Genomic DNA, 25752 nt, shown 5'->3' with positions numbered 1-25752 from the left:
AGTAGTGGTAGATCGAGATGCCACATGTTCGGAGATTACGGTGTTATTCCTTACACTCACCCCGCGTCAGACTCTGTGGTTGCTGCTGCTTCTGCTTTGTGAGTTTCCGGTTATGTGCAAATGATGGACGAGGTGAGAGCAGTGATAGATAGATTGGACAGACAGCATATAGATACCGTCTACCGCTCGACCATTTGCACTCACAACATTACACACGATCGCATCACGCGACGACCTCAGACTACAAGCCGGTTGTCAGGACATTCAATTGCATCGTCCAAACGCGGCCAACCTCGCTCTCGATCCAAAATCAACATTCCGCAAGTAGTCACCCGACCGCGATTGATTGATTCCTTTCATCGTCTTGTCCTTTTCTCAAGAGACAAGAACAAGATCATACATTAAACGCGTTGGCCACCAACTTCCGAAACACGGACCATACTGATTCAACACTTGGTCCTCTCATTGACACTCTTCTCCCCATGTACGTACCGTATCACGCCCAATATACGCGATTCTCAGCTAATCTATTCGCCTTGCTTTGTCTAGGGACGCAAAATGAGTGAAAGCCTTACCGATAATGCAACGGAAGTACAACATGATAACAAGATCGTTGAGAATGGAGCGGCCATAGGATTGGAGACAACCCAACATCAAGGCGAAGGGGAGGTCGACCAGGAGGAGGTCAAGGAGATAACACAGGTGGCCAGCGAAGTCAAGCAGGATGAATCGAGGAACGCAAGTAGGGAGGAAGGAGAGATATCGGCCTCGATAGCCGAGACGGGAAACATAAGCGAGGATGAGGTGGACGGGATAGTTGGAGACACAGCACCACCTTCCAGAATACAGTCACCGAAGGTCGATCAAGAGCCCGCTACAAACGATCCTGTTCACAACGAAAACGCTCATGGCGAATCCGGTCAGGCGGATGAGATCAAAACTACCTCTGTAGCTTCAGCTGATGGCGAAGCGACCTCTATACATCCCGAATCCACTACTACCGAGACCGAACATTCCCTTGTCAACCCAATCATCAGAGCAGTCACTCCATCTTCCAGAACGTCTACCCCTCCTCTCGGATCAGGCGTTGCGGCCAAGAAGAAGTTTAGCTCGGTCAATGTCAATCAGAAATTTCTCAGCAAAACTGGTAGTCCGGCGCCCGTTGCTGGTGCCGTTAAGATAGCTTCACTGAATGGTGAGTCTGTCATCTGCTCGGAGAGACCATCCCAGCTAACTGTCTCTGGATTGCTTAGCTACCTCCCCAGCTCCAACATCATCATCCTCGTCCCGTCTTCTTTCCACCAAACTCACAACAGTTCCTTCTTCCAAACCTAGCACATCACCCAAGCCACCCGGGACAACCTCATCAGCATCTTCGTCACCATGGGCAAAACCTGTCCTTCCTCCTTCCACAGATTCGACCCCCTCGATAACGCCTGCCACCCTCCATCAGCCTGCACCGACAAGAGCTCGAGTGTTAGGAACTACAACAACCCCTGCGATTATGGGAGCTGGTCTGGGGATCACCGCTTCGGCGCCAAAACCCGCTTGGAAGGCTGTGGCTGGAGAACCGAGAAGAACGGGTTTGGGTTTGTCGAGAGATTTCCCAACAGCAATGGAGGTGCAAGAAGGTCAGTAAGGCTCAGTTTGCGACCTTGATCCTCGTTGATGACTTGCGTAGGCAAAAGAGCGGCACAAATGGCAGCCCAGGCCCAAGCGGCTCACAATCAAGCAATCTTACAAGGCTTGAATGCATTCACGCAATTAGATCCTAATTCTCATCGATGGGATGTGAGTAAAGTGCAGGACCGACACCTGGACAGCGCTAACTTCTCGTATAGGAGGAGGATGAGGAAGACGATGTCATTGACTTTGGGGACGGCACCGGTGATCATCATCATGAAACGACGCATTTAGATCTGCCATCCCGAGATCAACCCATCGAACAACCGGTACCGAAATCCGAACGGTTCGCCGAAGATTTCGATCGAAGTTGGCCGCGGAGATCAGAGGCTGACGGTCGAGTCCTGTTCAACGCGTCATCGAACCGCCTAGAGCCCTCACTATCTCGTCAACCTCCCCAACCCATACAACCTACTCGTCTTATGTCCCGATCGTCCGAAGCACCTCCCCCGCGTGAGATACGGCCTCCGCCACCGATGGCAGGAAGAGGTCTCGATAGACCAGCGCCGCCTCACTTGCAAGGAGGAGGCCATGCTGAAGGCAGAATGCTTCCGCCCCACATGGCTGCCGCTGCCCCATCCGAACATCGCCCGCATCCAGGTCCTTCGGCTGTTCCTAGCAGACCAGCTTGGGGAGCTCATCGAGAGCCAGAACGAGCACCACCATCTCATTTGGCTGACCGACGTGAACCACCTGCCCATGTTTCCGCATACGAACATACGCGATCGCCTGAAAAGCCCGTTTCCCAACTTCCGCCTCGACGCTCATTCAGTCAGACTGTTGCACCCGCGGTGCCAGTGCAACCCACAGCTGTTCCTCCTATTCCCACAGCATCAGGCACCGTTGCCCCAGCCGTTGACGCGCAATCAGCGGAGATGCACACCGCAGCAGAGAAGGCGAGATTACGGCGCCTGGCGGAGGAGGCGGAAAGAGAGGCGGCGGCGGAGAGGGCTCGACAGAAGGCCAAAGAGCTGGAAGAGAGACTGAAGCTGAAGGCTTCTAGTAGCGGACAGAAGGATGACCAATCTCAAGTTCTACCTGGACCTGCGAACCCACCGGTGCAGATCACTTTAGCCACTAGACCGAAGGCCCCCAGTGCTGCTGAGCAACCTCGAGCGCAACCATCAACCGTGCCCTCGGGACTGCCAACCAGGCCGGACCCCCAGGATAGAACAGGTCCTGTCCCATCGCGTGATGGAGAGAGTTCTTGGCGATCTCGATTGCAGTCAACGACAGAGGCGGCTATACCCGAAAGCAAATCTGCTTCCAATATCACTCCAACGACCATCCTGTCACCTCCCACTGCCAATGGAAGAACTTCTCGACCCACAGCGGAATCCTTCTTCGAATCGCAACCGTCAGCCACACCGCAAGTCAATCTTCCAGGCCAGGAAGCAGTCCCACCAAAGAAGGAAGCGAACTTTGACAGCATGCTCGCAAGAATACAGGCAGCAATGGCACAAGCACGTGCTGTTCCAGCAGCGGCAGTACTAGCCGAGGAGAACGACCCCTCTCCGGAAGCTGAACCGAAAGAGCCTATTGCTAGTTCAAGCAGAACGCCACAAGCGCAATCTGCGGCGGCCCCGATTGCGTCGCCGCCAGTGTCTCAACCAGCTGCTCCTATTGTGCCTGTCGTTCAAGAACACTTCCATGTTACATATCCTGAAGCACCTCGATCTCCTCCCCCGGCTTGGCGAACATATACCGTCAAGCTTCCCAAATCCCACCTCGCTCGACCCTCTATACCTCGTGCTCGACTGAATGCCGCCGAGGCTTCTCGTACAGCGCCCCCCAAAGGGTGGATTATGTCATTTGAGCCGCCTCTGGATCTGCTCAACCCCGTGTCCTTGTCACGCGCGGATTTGCTGCTTCCACAACCCGTCTTACGGCGTTACCAACGATCAGAGCCTATTGTCAGCATATCCCCGAGAGAACTGGAACCATACGAGAAGAAGGGAAAGAAGAAGGCGACTCAGGTCGAGGTAGCAAGACCAGCAGAAATAGCGGAGCCCGTCACGCCAGCTGAAAGTCTATTACCGGGTGCGCCTGTCGTGTCAGGATTCAAGTCACAGCAGTTGCGTGATCAACGGGCTAGAGCGGATCAAGCAGCGGCGGCGCCAAAACCCTCAGCAGCGAATGAGCTGGAGCCTTCACCGACGGTCATCGAGGCGCCACCTCGCAAGATCAAATCACCGGTCAAGACATCCGCAGCGGCGAAAGCTGAACGAGATGGACAATTCATGACAAACGGTGTCAACATTGGTGTACCGGAGCGAGGAAGAATGGCTTTGTCCGAGAAACCGGGAGTCAGATTCATGGTGTCTAGTGAGCTCGAAGGGGATAGTCTCTTGGAGGAGGTCAATAAGATGAGCCTGGAAACTATGGGCGAAGGATACGAGAAGGAGCAAGAGAGAGTTGAGGGAGAGTTGGCTAAAGCTGCTGGAGCAGAGGTGTGTGGTAACAGATCATATAGATTATTTTTTTTTCGCTGACAGTCCACGTAGACTCCTAAGACTCCCCCCGCGTTGGCCCGCCCCGCTTCACCCTCGAATGGTGCTTCCACACCTTGGTCAAAGACACCTTTGTCTTTCCCAGCATCACACTCTCCTGCCCGAAGCGTATCTCAACATGATCATGATGCAATCAAGTCGGTCTGGGACGCCCCTTCATCATCGCAACCAGCAGCGACTACCACTGTGAAACCCGCTCCGGATGCAACAACACCAATGTACCCTTCGCTCAATGCCCCTTCATCAGCCGATCCTCCAGCTCAGCAACCCTTACCTGGCGGTATGAAGATGTCCTTCTCCCATTCACAAGCATTCTCTTCACCTGGAGGTGCAAACTCGAACCTTTCCGCTTCAAACTCTTTTGCCGGAGTTCGACATCCTTCTGTCCCGGCTGGCGCACAAGCAGGTTATGGTCAATTCGGATCACCACAATCACTTGCTAGCCCCGACTCTGCTCAGCCTCACAATATGATGGTTGGATTAAGTTATAACTCGATGTCGGTCAACCCTCGAGCGCAAGCCGGATCCAACGGATTCCAACAGGGATTATGGTCGCCCTCTGCTTTTGGCACATCAATGGCCACATCCGGTTATGGCTATAACGCGCAAGGAAAGGCTATGGAGCAACAAAAATCAGGGATGGGTTACAACCAGAAGGGAGGCGAACAGATGTTATACGGGCACAGTCAACAAGGACAAGTACAGCAGGAATACCGATATCCGCAACAAGCGGCTGGAGCAGGTTACGGTCAACATCCTCAACAGCAACAAGCTTATGCGAATTATCAAGGGGGCCGAGGTGTGACTCCCCCCCAGTACGGGTACAACGCAGGCTACGGAGCACCAGGTAGTCAAGTCAGATCGAACCAGGCAGGAGCAGGGAGATTTGTAGCTCAAGCCGGAGGCGGACAACAACATCAACAACACCAACAACAGGTGAATGGGGATTACTCAACACAGCAAGCTCAAGCGGGAGGAGCGTACGGCGGAGGCGTAAATGTGAATGTTCAGGGTCAAGGAGGATATTATGGCGGTGCGATGTATCCCACTTCCTCGGCTGGAGTGGCAGGATATGGAGGTCAAGGTGGAAGAGGAGGTATGGGAGGGAGAAAGATGTGGTAGAGCGACTCATGGAGGCAGTCAAGACACAACATGTGTGCTGTGCGCCGCGCCAGGTGTTCGAAGAGGCAGTCACAGCGACAGTGGGCTCCAGGTGTGAACGATTATTTCAATCATCTATTCGGAGTAAGAGAGACAGAGACAGAGACATAATGGTATAACCATCAGATGATCGATCACACAGAGAAAGGAACAAGACATACGTATATTATATATTACTCGTAATGTACGTCCATACAACCAACATGATGCAACATCATCGTCGCGTGTGTCACATTGCGTTGCGTTGCACTCGAGTGAAACATGATGCCGATGGAATATTGAGGGGACGCAGCTTAGCGACGAGGGGAGATTGACCGGGTTCAAAAAGGATTGATGTTGTGTGACGCAGTCGGAACTGCGTTTAGTGAAACTCGTTTCGTTTGCAGTCTGTTGTAATCCCCTTGATCTGCATCGTTTCAGAATGTGTAGATAAAGGTAGTATGTACCCATTGTTCCGTCCGTTCCTTTGATTATTGCGCAACGGATGAATAAGTGTAGATTAGATGAGATGGTACCATATATAACGCGACATTGTGATTGTTTTGTAGTCGTGATGGGATGATCTATACAATCTACTGTTGATCAGTCGATTTGTCTATACAGCAGCAATACAGCCAGACTACCGAAGACCAAATACCGAGTACCGAGTACCGAGTACGTGACGCGCATTTGATCGTGAACTTCCTAGCAGTAGCAGGCCACCATACGACTACAAACCTTGTCGACCCGACCTCGGCAGCATGCGCGCCGTCTGGACTCTCCTCGCTATCCTCCCTTTACTTGGGGGTACCGCACTCGCAATTCCCGCATGTCAAGTCCCCACGTCAGCTAGCGTTTCTGCCTCTGCAGCTGCTGCTATCGCGACTGATGGGACTGGAGGGGATAGTACGACTGGATCGGCCACTTCCTCTCTCGCCTCTATCACTTCGTCTTTGTCTGCGTCGGCGGTGACGGAAGGGGCAAGTGATATAGGTGCTAATCAGCTAGCTTCGACTGGAGGTGTGGATGACCTGAGCTCGACTATGCTGGCCACCGACACAGCGACTTCCAGTGATGCTACTGCTGCTGCCACTCCCGACACCGGCATTGTGGCAAGCGACACGAGTATCGCTGCTGGTGCTTCGTCAAGCGCAAGCGATGGTGCTTCGTCCGACGCCGCTGCGAGCAATACCTCGCCCACCGCTGTTGGTGTTGCGGATGCCGATGCCAGTGCCAGTACCAGCTCAGTCGTCGTTAGTGCTGGGGAGAGTAGCGCTGGTGCCAGTTCAATTGTCAGTGATGACGATGCTGTCACCGCTTCGACTGCCTCGGCTACTGATGCTGGTGCTGGTGCGAGTGTTGTGCCCAATGCTTCGACGTCGGATGCCGGTGTCAGTGCTAGTGCTAGTGCGTCATTCGATGGCGAGAATAGTGCCGATGCCAGTGCCAGTGCCAGTCCCAATGGTAGTACTAGTGCTAGCGCAAATTCCAGCTCTTCCACTACCAAAGTCGCCTCCTCCTCACCTGGACAAGTCCTCCTTTCCGACCCATCCTCCTGTAAATGCGGCTACAACATCACCTCGTTAGATAACTACTATCTCCCATACAAATTCTCCTTCGCTTTCTCTACCGAGACCGATCGCGTCCTCTCATCACCTTCCGATCTTTCTGACAAAGGATGGATTGTGAATGACGGTCAACATGCTGGTGGAGCTGGAGACGACGGAGCACAATGTTGGGGGGATTATAAGAATTTGAAGATTGATAAGGGGGATCTAGTGTTGACCGTTCCTGGAGGTCAGACTTTGGGACCGGAGATGAAATGTGCAGAGATAGCATTCAATGAGACTGTCACAGGGGGAGTTTTCCAAACGGAAGCGCAGTTGAGCGCTGTAGAGGGTGTTTGTGAGGCTATGGTGAGTGGGAACCTCTCTCTTCGCTCGAGAATTGACAGCCACACCCGCCACCATCTCGACATGTCTCGCACACACGAACGGGCGGGCTTATCGACCTGCATGTTACCCACTTGACGTGATTGATCATTACTGACATACTCATTTGCGGTGCTGCTTTCCCCAGTGGCTCAACCACTCCATTGCCACGCAATACGCAGACGAACTCGATATCGAGATCCTCAGCTCTCAGATCGACACCATTTACAACAGCAACTGGCCTCCTAACGGTGACGTGAGTCAACCACGATCAAATCATCTTACATCGTGACTATCCTCGCTTTCCCCCCATCATTGCTTCTGCTCTTGGTCGTCAAAGACCTCGTATCAAACTGAGACCGGTCCCGTTGAGACGAGTCAAGCTGACTCCGAGGCTCATTCACTTAGCCAAACAACCCGACAGCTTTGTCAAGTATCAGTGCCACCGCTCAATTCCCTCAGGGTCTTGACCCCACCAAGAGCTACAACAACTACACGTAAGTCAGGGGTGGTGACTTCCGCAACATCATTCTCACACGATCCGTACTGATGTTTTATGATCGACATACAGCATCGCATGGCTTCAGCAGGATCAGAAGGTGACCACCAATCGTTACCTGAACGGTCAGACCCTCGCGACCCCTGTCGGCAATGGTGAGTCCGCATCCCCACTCCGACGACAACGTGTGACATCTCGATTGGAGAGATTCGCTAATATCATTGGGTCTGGACTTACAGAGGCAATACACCCCCAGATCATGACCATCAATCTGTGGAGTAACGGCGGTAGTGGATGGACCAAAGGTCCTCCTGCCCAAGACGCAGAGATGAGAGGTGAGTGCGGCGTGTCAATAGAATTAAGTGGTATAGTTACTGTGCAACAGTTACTGACGTGATACCAACGTGTACGTTATAGTCAAATCCGTCTTGTTCTACTACAAGACTGATAAAGTGAGCAAGATGGAAGATCTCAGTCAGGACTGTAAAGTCTCGGACGTCTGTCAAGTTTAGCCGGACACAATGACCGTACCTACCCCACGAGCTACACTGTATGAATACACTCTGAAGCCTTTGTAAATCTATATGTACGATAGACCCGAGTGTACATCATGTACTTGTCGCACGTGCATCACTCGTATCATGCAACAGCTTAGCATATGCGTGTAGTCTTTCTTGGCTGAACACTCGCATTGCAAGGCAACAGAACATCGGACCGGCCGAAACCACCCAAGATGCCGTTAATGTCAGCAACCACGGGAAGTATGGAACATCGTATCGATCGACAAGAATCTAACTGGGTGTCCTGTCCAGATGTGCACTCCTCTCATACGAGCATGATATACATCTTCTTGGGTGTCTAGTTCTGTCGTACATGTTTATCAAAGATACGTTGCGATTCTGGCCCCGCAAGTATAACGGGACAGCTAATGTGGCCTCTTCAGGAAGAGTCCCAGAGCTTGAGTCAGGTCGTAGTGTCCCGTCCACTAGACGAAGAGCGCCACAATCCGTCCCAGGTTACAGCATGCTTTCCATTTTGAGCACTGCATTGATACCCGTGACACTAGTACTGGTGATGATTCACAATACTTCTGTCTCAAGAGACTGACATCGTGACAGCCTTAAAGGTTGATAACAGCAAGGACAGAATGGTTGAAAATGGACAATTGGGTGAACTTGCGCATGCGTGCTTGCAACTTTAAGTGCCTCCTCTGTACTACACATTCTCAGTAAACCGTATTCCGATCTTGCATGTATTGTAGCAATCACGAATGAGCAACCCTATCAATAATGTGCTGAACAGTGAGTCAGAACGTAACTGGAAAAGTGTTCTAACCGATCCCGAGGATCGACAGGCACTTTCCTCTCCCAGGCACCCGGTTTCCTCATTTCCGGGTCTCAATTTACGCAACCATTGTTCACTCAATGTCTCGGGTACTTGATAGGGAGGGAATGGGGTAGTTGATACGATACCATACGATACGATAAGTGATGCTTCCCTTGGCTTGGTTTGTTGGTAGCTTTGGATAGGATAGGAGTGTGCCTCCTCCCGGCTGAAAAGAATGTTCTTCTCTCCCCTGAATATCTGTACGAGAGATGTTTGTCACATCACTTCCCTTCCCTTGCTCAGATCACTTGGCACATCCTGATAATTTCAGGTAAGATGATCTTCTTCTCTGAGCGTCCCGGTACGCACAAACACAAACACACAAAGCTACTTGGTAGTGGATTCGATGCTCGATGCGCTTATCATTCTCCTGGAATCACGGAATAAGTCACCCACCATTCCGGGGTCATTCTTCCCTTCCCTATATTCACCTCGAGCGAGGGTTTGAAGAGGTGACAACCCACCGTTGTATCCTCCCCCTTTAGTGACTACCTACCCAGCTTACCCTTCTACCCGAAACTCCTAACAACGCCACGCTCGCCCCGAAGCCTTCTCGGTAGCGAATAACACCTACCGAAGCACCTGATTTCAAGTTGTGACTGTTCTTGTTATCGTTGTTGATGTTGTTGTTGTGTTGGTCTCTCTAGGCTAGGTATGGTATGGGTGGTAAAACGTTTATGTTCGGGTGATGGTCTTGGTGCGCACTTCACTTCGGGGCGTCGTCAATGCCTTTTCCGGCCGGTAGACTTCGGGAAGCTTGTCCGTCCGTTGGCGTTGAGCTTGGTCCTTACCCGGCTTGCGGAAGCCAAGAGTGGACGGATCAGATTGTGCCCTCACTGTAGCATCGGCTTCTTCTCTCCTGTCCCTGTCCCGGAGAAACGATAGTCATCTGTCCGAAAGATCAACTGACCGACTTCCTATCCAATCCAATCCAATCTGATATGAAAAGCTATATAAGCTCTTCCATCTGATCTGACCTGTACTGATCTTCCCAACTTACCCATCATCCTCTCCATCTCACGATGTCCCGAACCACTTTTACCCTCTTCTCGTTGCTCACTTCCCTCATTGTGGTCAGTGCCGATATCGGTTCTTATCTCGGTGCTGCTGCGATCATCTCCGGTGCAAACTCTCAGACCGTCTCTGCCTCTAACCGATGGGATTGTCAGGTATGTCACAAACACTGTCCCATTCCTATCATGGTGGTCATGGATTGTTGAGCTGATGCTGGGTCTGTATTAGTACGCAGTCCAAGCTTTGAACAACCCCGGTTTGACATACTCGTATTGGAACCAGAATGGAGGTAAATGTATTGCCTCGAGTGCTGGTCCTCGGGCAAGCGACTTGATCAACTCTTTTGAGCAGGACGCCAACTACTATGTGAGTGGATGCTCCCCACAGTACCTTCTCAGCTTCCTCGACGCCACACTCCGCTGTATCCACTACGCAACTTGTCAACTGCAGTGGTGGACAATGGCTGACTCGAAACTTGATCACAGGTCGTCAACACCGCCGGTGTGCCCACTTGGACCGCTTGTGAAGAGGGTATCTACTCCTACACTCCTGCCAAGACAGCCACCGTCGTTCGACCCGAAGAATGTCTTGCGTTCTGTTCCTCCTACCCTGGAATTAGCAACATCGCCACCGCTACCGACAACTACCATTGTGCATGTTACTCTCAACAGATTTACGGCTACAATGGACGATCATGTAAACTAGACAACATCTTCATCTTCCACAACACCCCTGCCGAGCTCGCCTCTGGTTTCCAAGCTACTGGAGCATGTATTGCCGAAGGTTCGACTGGACGAGCTTTGACCGGTCCTCATACTTCTTCGAGCTCAATGACACCTGCGACATGTACAAACTTCTGTTCGAGTCAGGGATACGCTATCGCCGGTGTCGAATACGGTTCCGAATGTTGGTGTGGGAACGTCCTTTCTTCCGGTGCATCGTTGAGCAAAACTTCAACTAGATGTAATGTCAAATGTTCCGGAGCATCAGATCTCACTTGTGGTGGACCCGCTTCTCTCAACCTCTACGCGAACAGCAACGCGGTCTCGCAACTCTCTTCTGATTGGACAACCAAACCCGTCGTCTTGCCAGAGGGTTGGTCGGCCGCTTCTTCACCTTGTGTTCAAGAGGGAACTACAGGACGGGCACTCGCTTCTGCCAGAACTAGTGGAAAGGAAATGACCGTTGGAAAGTGTCTTGCATTCTGTGGCAACGCAGGTTGGCAATGGGCTGGTTTGGAGTAGTGAGTGCCACCCCCTCACAAAGCATTTCGCTCGTGCCATCCCTCCTACACAATCCCCTCTCTTCTCATTGTAGTCTGTCCCTTGAGATGGAGTCGATGCACAGAAGCTGACTAGTTTTCTTTTGTGCGCAGCTCGTCCGAATGCTATTGCGGCGACTACCTTGCGAACGGTGCTTCTCTCTCTTCCACCTCTGACCGATGCACTATGACTTGTTCCGGCGATTCCTCCACAACATGCGGCGGTTCCAACGCCCTTCAACTCTACAACAACCCTTCTTTGGCTCTCTCCAAAACCGTCAAGAGACCATACAACCTTTCGGGATGTATCAAGGAAGTTGCAGGTCGAGCTTTGAACGCTACTTCCATCAACACATCGGATCTTACCATCGACTCTTGTCTTAACTTCTGTGGATCGCAAGGATACACTTATGCAGGAATGGAATATGGTGCCGAATGTTATTGTGGAAACGAGCTCGTCAATGGATCAGGAGAAGATCAGTTGTCTACTCAATGTAAGACTCCTTGTGCGGGCGATGCGACTCAGAACTGTGGTGGACCAAACGCTATTAGTCTTTGGGTCAAGCCAAGGCAGAAGTAATTGGGGACCACGAAGGAACGATCAGGAAAGAATACGACAAGAGAGGCGAAAGAGAAGAAGGAGAGAAGGGAAAGAGAAAAGGTGATAGCCGGAAAAGGGCAGCGGACAGTTGGAAGTGACTTAGTAGTTAGGAACTGAACTGTTCAGTCTTTTTGGGTATTTAGGAGGTTTTGGGTGTTTACAGCGATTTGATTAGTTGGACATTACACCGTTGATACTACATGCAACGTTCACAATGACAGGATGCATATATATCGCACATGTTATCTACATTTTATTCGTTGTAGGCAAACGACAACCCTCCCAAGCACTTGGACAGCGGAGGGGCAACAGTACGAAAACAGAAGCAAAAGACAGAAACAAATTATATAGACACAAAGACATGGAAATACGGCAAACATGACATGTCGATACTGAGACGAACAAAACCGACCAGGAAGAAAACAAAGAAAAGAGATGATGGTGGTATATCCATTGTAAGACACGGGAAGGAACGACACGAATAGCAGAGTGGACATAAGGTTGACGATCACCAGCACTAATCGGAGTGGTTTCCTTCAACGCCAGATGGATTTACCGGACGAAAAGTCCAAAGAAGTAGTACTGCCACTACCACTGCCACTCCCTCGACTCATCTCATCCCAAGTAGGTAAGATCACCTCTTCCGCAATCTCCGTCTCTTCACTAACGGGACTGAAGAGCAAACTCTCCTTTGGCGAACTATCCCCGTACGAAGTGGTCGAGAACATCGAATATCTCGAGCTTGAAGAGGTCGATATGCTTTGCGAGCTACGATAGCTCGAGAGGGAGGGTTCGATTGATGGAAGCTCAGAGATCCAGCTCAGAGCTGGTGTCGAGAGTAAAGACGACGGTGTGGTAGGATTGACGCCACTCATTGGACTGGGACGGTGTCGTTCAGCTCCAATGGGTGCCGGTACTACCATCGAAGTGTGGAAGTCTGCCTGATGATTTTCAGACGGCATCGGAAGTGGACTATCTTCAATCTCAGGGACAACGGGCAGTTGAGGGAGCGGGATCGACGACTTTCGAACTTCGACTCGACGTGAGATGGGTTCTGAGATGGAGCGAGACATGGGGACCGACATCGGCACTGACTGATGAGTCTGGGGGAAAACAACATCGCTGTCGGCGGGTGTAGCGAAGCCGTATTGTTCGTGCGAGTCATCGTGGGATATAGCGGTCACCGAAGGAGGGTGATGCTTGTAATTCTGATTCTCGTTGCGGGGGATACAAAGGTCTTCAGGACCATGTGCATACTGCGACGGGTCAGCTAATGCACGACTAAGCATGACGAAAGACACATACCTGACATCGCTCGCCATACTTGCAAATCCTACCGTTCTCCCAAGCGACACACAGCTCCGTCTTGTAGAAAGGGGACGGTTGGTACATGTGGTCCGAAGAGCGGACGCTAATGGAAGGCACGGAGTCTATCTTGGTGTACGGGTTATTGGGAATGATGACGCGTGGACGAAGCGTTCGGCGAAGATGAGTCTCTTGAATGGATGACTGTTGGAAGTGACCTCTGGTCGGATGGTGCGGTGTGCCGAGAATCGACTGGGCATGGTGAGATTGGAAGATTCCATGTGAATTCTGCTGGGTTTCGTCATAACCTTGTGGAAGTGTGGGAGGTTCGGTCGAAATGTAATCGGCCAACTCGTTCAATATGGTTCCCGGTGTCGCAATCCTCTGACCACCAACCGAGGCGAAGAGAGCAGCAAGCGACGTTGACTGGGAGAACCTTGGCGGACAAGCGTAGGGCGACACACCCGCGACGCCGACCGGGAGTCTAGCACTATTATAGCTCTCCAATTGGGACCAAATCTTCTCCGGGATCCCATTCCCTTGTCCCTTCTCAAACAAAAACAAATAGACGGAATTCTCAAGGCGATCGAATCCTGCTTGATAGAGGATAGTCCCGAGTACACTCTCCATGCCTTGCTCTTTGATCAACCGACATAAGAGCTTGTCATAGCCCGAGTATTTGACTGTGGCGGGATTGACACCGGGCGATGCGTACGATGTGAGAGGATGTGGATAAGCACGATTGTATGCTTCTGGAGGAGGGATGTCGGCATCGGTGTAAGGCGGTGGTTCGAGGGAGAAAGGTCGAGTGGCAGGTCGACCGTGAACCGTACAAGGGAGTGGGGTTGCAACGATACTAGCAATATGAGATATGGTAGCGACTCGGGTAAGATCGGGAAGCACAACTTTTGGTTCGGGTCTCGCATGGATGACTGTGCCCATTTTGGAGGCATAGTCGGTTGGAGCTTGAACTTCGGCCTCAAGAGCGGTTGGAACTGGAATCGATTTGACGGTGGAAGTCGATTCGGTATTGGCTGATACAGCAGCGGAACCAACAGTTTTCGGTGCAGAGACAACACCTGAGAGTCTTATGGTCAGCATCGTGTGCGACATACATCATAACAACACACTACTCACCCTTGTTCGGTGCAACCCATCGAGTCGACTTGGACGCAGGCGAAGCACGAGCGATACCACCCTTACTGAGGGTGGGCAAGACACCGCCCACACTGATGTGTCGAGCGACTGCTCCGAGACCTAAGAGGCGTGGTCGAGCCGGTTGGAGGATGTGGTTGGGAAGGATGTCGGGGGGTGAGGCTGGAGAAAGGACACTTGAGGGTTTCGTAATTGAGTCTGCCAGAGCTGGGGTGAGATTACGAGATCAGCACTGGATGAAGCAGATTCGTTTGGAGTCAGATGAAGGCTTACTCGATGTCTCCTTCTCTTCATCCGTGGTGACTAAATATTTGGTTATTAGCTGCAGTATTCTCGAGAGCCAAGTACACAATGACTCACTCTCCACAACCTTGTCTTTACTATACTTGTTCGCCTCCGCCACATTTGTCTTACCCCTCTTCGTCGTAGTCATACAAGTAGAAGGAGGGCGAGAAGCCAACTTGGGACTTGACAATGTGATATCCACATCTTCTGACTTGGGAGCATGTTGACTCGCCCTGTGAGGAAGAGTATCGTGGTTCGTGGGTTTAGGTTGACGAGACAGAGGTGCTCGTGCGCGGCCAGCACGAGTTTTGTTGATCTTTATCTGATTAGGATTCGAAGCATGTGCGTTGATGGGAGTGGGAGGTGACATTATATATGGTTTTGCGGAGATCTGCTGTACAAGTGTACAGGATGATGATCAGGGTCAATCGTTATCGAGCGAGTCACCATAAAAACCTAAAGGGTTCTTGACCTAGTGAAAAGGGATAAAGACTCACGACTTCGGGTCTACGCTAGGTCAAGGTCCAAAGTGTAAAGTTGGTTGATCGACCCTTGCAGCGAGTAAACGTCCACGATTGAACAGGCAGCAAGCAGGAGTGTACCAATGCTTGGTTTATGATATTATCCAAACAAACCGTCTTGGACGGTATCAGTAGACGAGTATGAGTATGCAGGTCAGGGAGAGTGAGAGTAAGTTGAGAGACGGATGATGAGCAGTAGAGGGCGAGTCAGTTATAATATATACTCATCTTTGTGCACTCCCTCTTTCTACTGACGATAGGATATATCCAACAACTTCCGTTCGTTCCTGAAGCACAGACCATCAACTCCCATTTTTATATCACAACGCAGCTCCACTGCTCCCTCTACCTCTGCGGAGGAGGAGGAGGAGATGGCGGTACCTGATCCAGATGTGTAGATAGATAACCCTCCTTTCCACTACCACTGATCGCACTGATCGCTTCGAATGACGCTAAATGTGGGAATGTAAAGGACGTTTTCGGCGAGGTGACAAACATGAGGCAGAAAGGTATCAACCAACCCTGACTAAGATAGGAATGTGGCGTAGCTTGTTTTGAGAGTTTGTGGTAATGATTATATACTGTATACTCTTCTTCACGTTGAATGATCATTATGGAAGACCGGACGATCGACTCTCACTATCAGCTCGCCGCAAGTTGGGAGAATGATCAAGCATGTCGACAGGACGGATTTTCTTCCTTATCTTGAGCGCATAGGTTATTCCATTTTATTCCTCCGGAAGTTCGGTCGACATAATCAAACATCCGACCGATTTTTGGCATCCTTTTGTCCCTTGATCCTCGAACCTTGACGGTTGACGCTTTGATCCTCATCGTTGGCGTTTCCACTTTTTCTCACAAACACGAGGCCACCCTCGATTGTGGGGCGTACCTCATTTCCTTGGATACCGAGCTAAAACTTTATCAGACGTCACGCGGACGATCAGTACATCCTTTGGCTTTTATTGTCACCGTCATAAACACGGAACTGCCGAAGGAAATCCTCCGTGGTCTCATCCATACACACACATAGGAGTTAGTGAACAGGTGATTTGATCATCGGTCAGTCAATCAGTCAATCAATCAGTAGTCAAGGACATGAATCACGCGATGCATTCTCCTCTCTCTTTTCTCTCATTTAGACTAATGATCTGATAACCATCGGTACTGTGCACAATGACAGAGATCAGCGACCAAACTTCACTTGATATCAAAGACCCATCTTCACTCACCTCAAATCTGAAATCGCTCTTTCTTCTTTGACACCAACTGTTCTCCCAATCAAAGTAATAATATCCACCCTGTTCATAGTCCTCCGTTATCGCTTGTGGATTATGAGCTCTTTGGAACCAAGTCAGATATTGTTTATGGAATCTCCAACTTTGTTTCTTCAACTCCCTCGCAGCGAGCCATTGTTCGTACGTCCCCGTCATGTAGTAGAAGATGTAGAACAGTTGGTCCAGCTCTAAGCGAGAATAGATCGACTTGTCCTCGAGAATAGGTAATCGCGCTTGTGGGTAGTAGGAAGGTGTTTTGATAGGATTCTTCGGATGGTAATATCGTGGTCTACAAGACACCCGACTCAGCTCAATGCTTCACTGTGACGATCAAGCACACTTACGGTTCCGCATCAGTTTGTTGAGGAATGTTGTTGAAGCTTCCATCCAACGCCGCGTGCAGCTCGTTGACATCGTCCGTTCTTCGTTTGGCTATAATATGGCTGTCAGCTTGTAACCGAAATTCTTGACATCCTCCACACTCACATATCTCCTTCGCCACTTCGAAGCTTTGCATCAAATTACCCATAACACCAGGCTGCGCCTGTGGTCGTTGTTGTCCCGCTGAACCAAACGAGCCAGCTCTGGAAGACTCGGCATGTTGAGGCACATATCCTGGAGGAGCGGCAGAGCCGTTGTTCGCGGGATGTTGAGTGGGGATATTCGGCGTTTGCAATTGCGTTGACGGCTGAGTGGAAGGTTGAGGAGAGCGAGCAGAAGAAAGACCAGGTGGTGGTGGAGGAGCAGCATGGCCCTGAATGGATAAGAAGATTCATTAGCTGATACACTTGACAGTGATTGATCAACCTACATTGGTCTGAGCTGGTGTACCTGCAGTTCCAGGACTTTGCGATTCAGGAGCCGGACTGGAAGTCAACTCGGGTGTGGGAGCCTTCTCCGACAAGGGCGTCTCCACAGTGGTCTCGGGAACGGGTATGGTGTCCTTCTTCTGAGGAGAGGTAGCTTCGGCAGCCGGGGGTGTCGAAACGGGTGCGCTCGAAGGAGTGGACGAGGTTGCCGCCGCTATCGTACTTGCTACGGCGGCAGCAGCCGCAGCAGCGTATCGGATGGGTGGCAGAGCAGCTGGCTTGACCGTTGCTGGCGCTGGTGCAGGAGTAGGAGTGGAGACCGAAGTCGGAAGGGGAGGGACCGGCTCTGTCTTCGCAGGAGTCTTCGCCGTCAGTGGTTCGGCGGCCTTGCTCTCCAAAGTAGCTTTCCGAGAAGGTGTCTTCCTCGCTGCGACAGGACTTGGTGGTGTGTCGTCGTGAATCGATGTGGATGAAGTGGTCTTGGCAGCAGGAGTGACCTTCTTGGGAGGCTCTTCCTTTGCCGGTGTTTTCGGAGCAGGAGCGGGAGTGGGTGCAGTGTCGACGTCGGCGAGAGAGGCAGTGTCGAGCTGTGATCCATCATCGTGTCCGAGTTCGGGCATGTAGTCCTCCTCTTCTTGAAGGTTGAGCTCGTCGTAGATTCCGTTGTCGAAGTCGAAGTCCTCCTCCTACGAAAGTATCAGCGTCAGCTCAACATCCAGCATCCAGTATGTTTTAGTTGTACACGAGCTGACTCACCGAGTTGGCTTCGAGGAAATACTTGACATCCTCTTGGATATCCTCCACGTTTTCCACCGACAACTGTCCATTCTCCAACATTCTCTGAACCACCTCTAACCTTCCCACATGCCATTGTCTCCTCTCATTCAGCGTTTCCAGTTCTCCCAACCTATCTCCAGCCTGCTTCTTCTTCTTTGTCGCTGTGAGGAGTTCCAGCTCGGCCTCGGTCTGTTCTGTTTGTCGAGCAAGTTCATCCGTGGTCGTGCCGATCCAGTCGATCATATTTCGCTTGGCCTTCTCAGCTGGATCAAGTTTGGATTGAGCGATTAAGCCTTCTTTGGAAAAGGCTTTCATCTTCATCTCCTTTTCTAGCGCTTTGAACCGTTCCATTTGCTGGGGGTAGAGTTTTGTCAGCATCAGCCCTATGTGAACGTCTCCTTTAGTCCCAATGACTCTGTCCGTTCTTCTGTTGTGATCATCCTCCGTTCCGGCCCATATTCCCCATTGCCACCGACTGTCTCTTGTCTGACCTTTCATCCCAGCATTATCCAACCACCTATTGCCTAAGCCGCTTCGCACGACAACCATTTCCCTCTCCTCACTCCCAGCTCCTTCATCTCGACTAGTCTTCTTATACCTCGTTCGCTACTTCGCTACGCTCAGACCGCTCACAACTCACCGTCTCTATTAACTTCCTATTATCCAACAACGCCGTCTTATCTTTTATATCGCCATTACCCAACCAAGCCTTTATCTGATCTCTCATCCTCTGCAATTTCTTGATCTGCGTCTTGAGATCATTCTCCAACTTGTCTTTTTGAGTAGCGTTGGAAGCGTGGTTGAGCTTGTCGAATGTCCCTTCGAAGACTTCGACGCCGGTAGCGACGGATTTGAGGGTCCGGTCGATCTCGGCTGTGATGTGAGGGCGATCACCAGAGTGCAAGGGTAGGAACAATGGGTTGCGGAGATGACGAGAGGAGGGTATATAGGTGGTCATGTATATCGAGGTGTGATGAGGTGGCCAACGATGAAAGAGGAGAGAGGAACAACAAGCATATCTATCGTCAGCTTCGTTCGCACCCCAAGGAGCACCAACCCCCACTCACCCTGCAATTTCCTCAAGGCCATCTTATCTATCTATATGGTCGTATCGTCTTGTGTAGTTACTGTCTCAGTACGAAGAAAGAACACTCTCATCACTTTGTGCTAACAAGAGACAGCTCGGACACACATTGCACTTACCGGAACCTTCATCCCATCATTGACCCCCTCCTTGCGTGCCTAACATCGAAGAGGGAGTTTGCTCGATAATCTTATTTCATCCTCCCTTTTATTCTGGTCCACGCGAGGTGGAGGAAACGCGTCTGGGGTTCATGTTCGTCTCTTTGACTTTTGGTACTTGCTCATATCGACAGTGAGCTCATTTGTCAACTAGGAGCGAGTAAAGAAGAGGTTTCGATCAACGTCAAGATGGTCAATCAAATGAGAGCGGCGATCGTCAAGGTGTGTCTTGGGACAATTCTGTGCGCCCGCTCTTGAGCATAGCTGATCGTGCCACCTAAGGTCTTCTCGACAAAACACTCATTGACACTTCCCGCCGCCGCTTTGAACTACATCGAACAAGTCCTGCAAGAGGTGAGCTTGTCGACTTCATGACGCATCCCTCTTATCAGTGACGTACTTTGTTGCGTTCAGCTCCTTGTGTTATTTCCTTCATCTGCTTGATTGTTGGCTTCGATTAGGGGAATAGCTGACGATCTCCTCCCAATTGCAGAACGAGATCCCCGACGATGAATGGATAGTAGGACTCGAGTTTTGGGCTAGGGAATACCTAAAGGGCGAAGGTGAGCTATCGGACCAAGCTTCATTTGGTCAAGGTCGATAAAGTCCCACTAACGTATTACACCGGATATAGACTCGTCGTCTCTCGTCTCCCTCCCGGCATTGAAGAAGGCCTACGAGAGCTTACAACTTGGGGTATGTCCCCTTTCCCCCTGCCAACGGTATTTCTTAGACTGAAGCGTTGATGGTGCTGTAGACGAACGAGGACTCGCAGACTGCCGATCCGTCAGAAATCAATGTCGAATCGCACTTTTCCGTGATTGACTCGTTTGATATGCCGCCTGTGCACTTCGACCCCGTCAGAGGAGGCTTTACTACGTGAGTGCAAGTCTCAATCAACCAAAAGCTTGAGGTTGGGCCGCTAATACTTTCGTTCCGTTGCCAGGTCGAAGACTAAGCCGTCTGTGGCAGGCTCTGCAGCTGCTAGATCTGCTTTCTTGAGAGAAAGATGGGGTATCATCAAGGAAGTGAGCATCAAACAACCCTCATCGTCACTTGTCAACGATCCGTAGCCCCATCGCGATTACAAGCGTCGGCACTGGCTGACATTCATTGATTGCGCAGATCATCCTCCGGAACGAAAACTTCACACCACCAGCAATCGGAGGTCATGACAGATCCAATTATCTCAAACTCACCTCTACCCGTAATCTGCTAGGACGGGCGGGTCAACTGTTCTTGCTATTCGGAATGCTGGCGAGAGATCCGGAAGGGAGATTGTGTCTTGAAGATGGCGATGGGAGAGTCGTGTTGGATATGCAAGATGCGGTGAGTTTTCGAAGCGAGCAATGATATATCGCTTGCATGGAATATATGCTAATGTCGCATTTTATTAGGTACCGGGAGAGGGTCTGTTCACGGAAGGATGTATGGTGCTCGTTGAGGGAGAATACACAATAGATGAGACAGTAAGAGTATTGGCCATGGGACATCCACCAAGCGAGAAACGAGATGTGGCGAGGTAAGCAATGCTAACTTGGGAGTTATGCGGTAGCTAATCTCAACCATATCAAATATAGAGGATTGCACGGTCATGTAGATTTCTTGGGTGGTGGAGCGATGTCTCTAAAAGAAGAGGTTAGTCGATCTCGCTTAGACGCCGGGTCACAGATCGGCATGAGCAGACTAATAAGCCACCGATATAGCAAAAATACATCCCTACGATCCTCGCCAATACACAGGTCTCCTTCGTCATCCTCTCCGACGTATGGCTTGATCACCCACGATGTCTTCCTGCGTTGAAAAAGCTGTTTGAGGGCTACGCCGAGGCAGTAGAATACCGACCTATGGCCTTTGTGCTATGTGGGAACTTTTGTCAGAAAGGGTGGGAGGGCGAAGGAGGATTGAAGCGGTATACAAGTGGGTCCTACATTGACACTGCGTCTCCGAAGTAACGTACTGACGGTTTTTGTTTTGTCTTTGTCCTTCTGCAGACGGCTTCAACGCTCTTACCGACTTGCTCCTTTCGTTCCCACTACTCCATTCGTCACACTTCATTTTCGTCCCAGGTCCACTTGATCCTTGGTCCTCCACAACCCTTCCTCGACCCGCTATCCCTCCAGCATTCTCGTCGCGACTGACTCAACGGATACCCCGAGCGAGATTTGTCTCGAATCCGTGCAGATTACGGTATTTTGGGATGGAGTTGGTGATTTGTCGAGAGGATCTGATGGGAAAGATGGTGCGGAACTTGGTCGGTGTGAAGAAGGATGAGGGGGAAGTTGACATGAAGAGATATGTGAGTGTTACAGACCATGATTCTGCAACAAGTCGGTTCCTGGCAATATTGAAAGTTGTGTCGCTGACGTCTGGCTTTTCCACTCGTATAGCTGGTCCAAACTATACTTGATCAAACACATCTTTCCCCATTACCCATATCGATCCGACCCACGTTATGGGAATACGACCATTCTCTCCGCTTGTACCCTATGCCATCCGCCGTCGTCCTCGCTGACAAGTATGAGCGATACGAGCTGACCTACGAGGGGTGTCACGTTTTCAATCCGGGGAGATTTGTGGGTAGTGGTGGCGAGGGTGGAGGCGAGTTTGAGTGGAGTATGTATTATCCTGCGACCGGGAGGAGCGAGAGAAGGTGAGTAAGGAAGTGTACAAACTGCGGGAGGTTAGAGCTAACAACCTTTCGCAGTGCTTTGACTTTGGATCAGTAGGATGAGTTGAGTGGTCGGATCAGTAGGGATAGTTGAGTGGTCAATGTGGGTAAAAGTGAGACGGTGTAGTTGGCAGAGAACATGTTGTATGATCGCACATTATGCATTGCATTGCTTATCACATCGACCCCACATATGTCTACTACTCAGTACTTTTGTCAGTATAATAGCAGAACTGAAACAAGACAACAATAGAGCCTGGCAAACAGGCCTATCTGACAACGAAGCAGAAACGCTTGATAGTCATCGTGAAGCCAATTCATAATCATGGTATGTCGAGTCATCCTTACCGTATCACCAAATCGGTAAAAAAGCGATACGCACTTTCTACTCCTTTTCGACGCAAGCATCCAAAAGAAGCAGACAACTCTATATCTTCACTCTCACCCCGCTCCGTTTCTCCCTTCCTCGTCGTAATTGTTATGAGGGGGGAGAGCACTGCTAAAGTGCATCGAGGTTGAGAAGAAGAGAAAAGGAAGAGAAATAACACGCGAAAGTGTGCATGCATTCTTTTGACAGCTGCAGTGCTCGCTCAAATTGATCGAAGGCGGAATCAATTGATATGCTCGTGGGATAAAATGCGAAGAATTACACCTTCGGATAATACAGTGATAGCTCTCACACTGACCCGCCAAAATCCCATAGAAAGAGGGGTAATGCCGAAACTCCGTTCGTATCAAATTCGAGGCGAAATTTCACCAAACCCCTGTATTCCCCATCTCTCGCTCTGTACGCCTTTCGCCTCGTACACACTCACTGCACCCTGCTCGCACCCAGAGCTACCACTGCACTCACTCACTCACTCACTCACTCACTCACTCACTCCTTACACTCACTCGCCCACTCACTCACCCACCGCACTGGTTGCTGCCTGTTGGTTGGTTGCGTTGTACCAAATTCGAGGTTTTTCGTCCATATCTCAGTTTCTTAGTCCTTCCCCTTTTTACTCTATCCATAAAGAATTGTACGTCTACTCAAAGCTGTACTACGCCGAAGAGAACAAAAGGACGACTTGCTAACGTATAGGTTTTTCATCTGCTTTTTCAACTCTCGTCGCTGTCCGCTGTCGCTCTTTCGATAAACTCAATCTCACTTTTACGTCTTTGTCGGATCGATTGGATATAATAGCAAAATGGTGAGTGTGATATACAATGCAGCTGGACGATTGATGGGATGAGATGAAACGAGAGGCGAAGAAGGAAGGGGTGGAAGGAGCTGGCATACTGGGAGATATAGACGGATAGACGGAGTCAGTCATATGGGGAGGAGGAGGAGCAGATGCGCTCCAGTGATCCCAGGGAGAAGAAGGGATTACATGACTGTCGTAGAACAAGGAAGAGGGGACTGCACACCAATCGCAAATCGTACACCGTCAACAATGCTGATACTCCTCTCGTCCTCTAGGCCGATTTCACTACTGGCGAGGAAGCTGCCGCTAAGAAGGCCTCGAGGTCGTTCAAGAAGTACCAATACCGAGGTGTTGAGCTCGACCAATTGCTCGACCTCAGCAACGAGGACTTCATTGAGGTGGGTCCGGATCATTTAGAGCGAAGGGTCTGAGAGAACGGTGCTGACGATTGGTTCTTCTCTCCTGCGTCTCCTTTCATTCTTGTCCATTGCCCTGCATTACACCACCTTAAAATCCTACCATCTCTGCTTTGCTGTCTACTCCCCCCTCGCCTCGTCGCTATCGCTCCTCGACTCGTAACAGCTCGTTCACGCTCGTGCTCGAAGGAGGTTCCAACGAGGTCTCAAGCGACGACCTCTTGGTCTCATCAAGAAGCTCCGAAACTCCAAGAAGGAGGCCGGTCCCAACGAGAAGCCCGCCATGGTCAAGACTCACTTGCGAGACATGATCATTGTTCCTGAGATGATTGGTTCGGTTGTCGGTGTCTACGTGAGTGTTCTTCGTATCATCCGGGAGATGGAAACAGGAATGCGGTGGCGCAATTTTCGTGCAGTGCTGCTCTTGGCCACCTGCAGTCTTCTTCCACTTTCACCGTCCGATGCCAAAAGACCCGCCGCTGACCCCCTTCCCCTCACAGAACGGTAAGACCTTCACCACCGTCGAGGTCAAGCCTGAGATGACCGGTCACTACCTCGGAGAGTTCTCGTGAGTTATTCTACTTTCAGAATCACAAACGCATGCTTACCCCTCCGATCTTCCCAGTATCACCTACAAGCCCGTCGGTCACTCTCGAGGTGCCAACATGAAGGACTCTCGATTCGTTCCCCTCAAGTAAATGTGGTGGATCGTTTCGAAAGGGGGGATGGGAAGAGGTTCATTATTCATGGGATTTTGTATCCAGGATGCAGATACGATTTCTTATCTCACAAGTGTGGTGTGTGGTTCTGCGGCGATGTGTGATGTGCAGTGTGCAGTCCTGGCATAGGTGTTGCAAAGAGTCCCGTTGAAATGCTGCAACAAAGAGGTGATGGCTCGGAAACACATCGCAAGGAACAGTCTGAGTCTGCTTCTTCGTCATGGTTCCTCCACAAAAGACCATTAATATACATCACCTCCGATTCACCCAAGAGAAACAGAGTGCTAGAACACATGAAGTGCAACACGAGAACGATTGTCAGAGGGCAGTCAGTCCTATCCAACTCTGCACGATCGTAGACGGTGAACACACGTAGCATAAAACATATGACAATGTCATGGCTTCACGTTCATCAGTGATACGTCATGTATACCTCGCCAAACTTGAGCATAAGCGATACCATGCACTCCATCACCTATTGGGGAATAGACATCGATGTACTAAAGAAGGCAAAAAGTGAGGATGCATTGCTGACGAAGGAAGAAGGAAAAAAAGAAGTACACCGTAAGGGAGTCGAACCCTTGCCGCATCGAATTATTAAGAGTTGAATTCCTAAATGGCAACGACGCATGATACCGTTTCACCAACGGTGTGTTGCGATGTTGAAGGCTGCTTTGTGACAATTATAATCACTTTCAGCCCGGGTGTGCTTGTGATGCTGTCTCGATTTGTGAAGTATAGATCTGTGAGAGCTCGCTGCGTATGTGTCATTCAGAGTAATTCGACTGACGACGTCTTACTCAGCGCTTAGTGGAGTCAAGTTACATATTCGAAGCGTATCGCTCGGACGTCGAGATGACTTCTCCCTTTCCTTCCACAGAACAGCGCCAGGTCCATTCCGCTATGATGTGTAGCCTGATTCGAGGCAATACACTTACAACTTGCTTGAACCGCTCCACACCGACTTGACGACGCTGTTTGTTCAATTCCAAGTCCGGCGTCAGAAGTCCGAACAAGACGTTTTGAAAGTCATGTTGTCTTTGCAGGTTGTTGATCCGCACAGGCCAAGAACTTCCGCCCACTGTGATAATGAAGTACCTAATCCGATAGCCTAGAGGGTTATTCGAATCATACCGAAAATCTGAAGGCACTATGTCTGTAGCTTGATGGGCTGATCATGTACCGAACGAGTATGATTTGCCGATCAGAGATCAAGGCAGAAGTCTCGGTCTGACTGCGCTTCACACAGTCGCATTAGGTCGGTGCAGCCTCCAGGCGTGGCTGCCTCATTGTTCTACCTCGACTTCTCAATCCTCTCCGGAGGACTTAGTCGCTTCTTTCCGCAATGCTATCTACCGCCCAA

General features: G+C 50.5%; 7 protein-coding genes across 7 annotated transcripts; 5 read left to right on the top strand and 2 right to left on the bottom strand.

Annotated features, from left to right (window-relative positions):
* Positions 1-558: 558 nt before the first annotated feature.
* CI109_105506 (uncharacterized protein) lies at positions 559-5315 on the top strand (the record flags this gene model as incomplete). Its single annotated transcript, XM_032003404.1, has 5 exons — positions 559-1195; positions 1254-1631; positions 1682-1791; positions 1842-4133; positions 4188-5315. The coding sequence occupies 5 exons, from the start codon at positions 559-561 to the stop codon at positions 5313-5315; spliced, it is 4545 nt and encodes a 1514-aa protein (XP_031862262.1).
* Positions 5316-6094: 779 nt separating this feature from the next.
* On the top strand, positions 6095-8275 carry CI109_105505 (uncharacterized protein; the record flags this gene model as incomplete). Its single annotated transcript, XM_032003403.1, has 6 exons — positions 6095-7249; positions 7413-7520; positions 7673-7761; positions 7836-7918; positions 8003-8098; positions 8181-8275. 6 exons carry the CDS (start codon positions 6095-6097, stop codon positions 8273-8275), a joined length of 1626 nt encoding a protein of 541 aa, XP_031862261.1.
* A 1896-nt stretch (positions 8276-10171) lies between these two features.
* CI109_105504 (uncharacterized protein) lies at positions 10172-12004 on the top strand (the record flags this gene model as incomplete). The annotated part of the gene is made up of 4 exons (XM_032003402.1): positions 10172-10318; positions 10392-10529; positions 10649-11406; positions 11539-12004. 4 exons carry the CDS (start codon positions 10172-10174, stop codon positions 12002-12004), a joined length of 1509 nt encoding a protein of 502 aa, XP_031862260.1.
* Positions 12005-12561: 557 nt separating this feature from the next.
* Positions 12562-15140, bottom strand: CI109_105503 (uncharacterized protein; the record flags this gene model as incomplete). Its single annotated transcript, XM_032003401.1, has 5 exons — positions 12562-13281; positions 13331-14409; positions 14468-14692; positions 14759-14788; positions 14846-15140. 5 exons carry the CDS (start codon positions 15138-15140, stop codon positions 12562-12564), a joined length of 2349 nt encoding a protein of 782 aa, XP_031862259.1.
* Positions 15141-16434: 1294 nt separating this feature from the next.
* CI109_105502 (uncharacterized protein) lies at positions 16435-19243 on the bottom strand (the record flags this gene model as incomplete). Its single annotated transcript, XM_032003400.1, has 8 exons — positions 16435-16458; positions 16524-16857; positions 16913-17000; positions 17055-17322; positions 17380-18063; positions 18134-18508; positions 18795-19027; positions 19222-19243. The coding sequence occupies 8 exons, from the start codon at positions 19241-19243 to the stop codon at positions 16435-16437; spliced, it is 2028 nt and encodes a 675-aa protein (XP_031862258.1).
* A 342-nt stretch (positions 19244-19585) lies between these two features.
* On the top strand, positions 19586-22125 carry CI109_105501 (DNA polymerase epsilon subunit B; the record flags this gene model as incomplete). Its single annotated transcript, XM_032003399.1, has 13 exons — positions 19586-19618; positions 19679-19750; positions 19890-19959; positions 20031-20092; positions 20154-20275; positions 20343-20424; positions 20522-20725; positions 20794-20918; positions 20977-21034; positions 21103-21316; positions 21391-21695; positions 21787-22049; positions 22104-22125. 13 exons carry the CDS (start codon positions 19586-19588, stop codon positions 22123-22125), a joined length of 1632 nt encoding a protein of 543 aa, XP_031862257.1.
* Positions 22126-23257: 1132 nt separating this feature from the next.
* CI109_105500 (40S ribosomal protein uS19) lies at positions 23258-24368 on the top strand (the record flags this gene model as incomplete). Its single annotated transcript, XM_032003398.1, has 5 exons — positions 23258-23260; positions 23530-23652; positions 23837-24022; positions 24171-24238; positions 24296-24368. 5 exons carry the CDS (start codon positions 23258-23260, stop codon positions 24366-24368), a joined length of 453 nt encoding a protein of 150 aa, XP_031862256.1.
* Positions 24369-25752: the final 1384 nt, after the last annotated feature.

This window comes from Kwoniella shandongensis, chromosome 10 (genome assembly GCF_008629635.2).
Source record: "Kwoniella shandongensis chromosome 10, complete sequence".
Classification (NCBI taxonomy): Eukaryota; Fungi; Basidiomycota; class Tremellomycetes; order Tremellales; family Cryptococcaceae; genus Kwoniella; species Kwoniella shandongensis.
The sequence above is the reverse complement of the archived record's forward strand: the minus strand, read 5'-3'. Positions and strand labels throughout refer to the sequence as shown.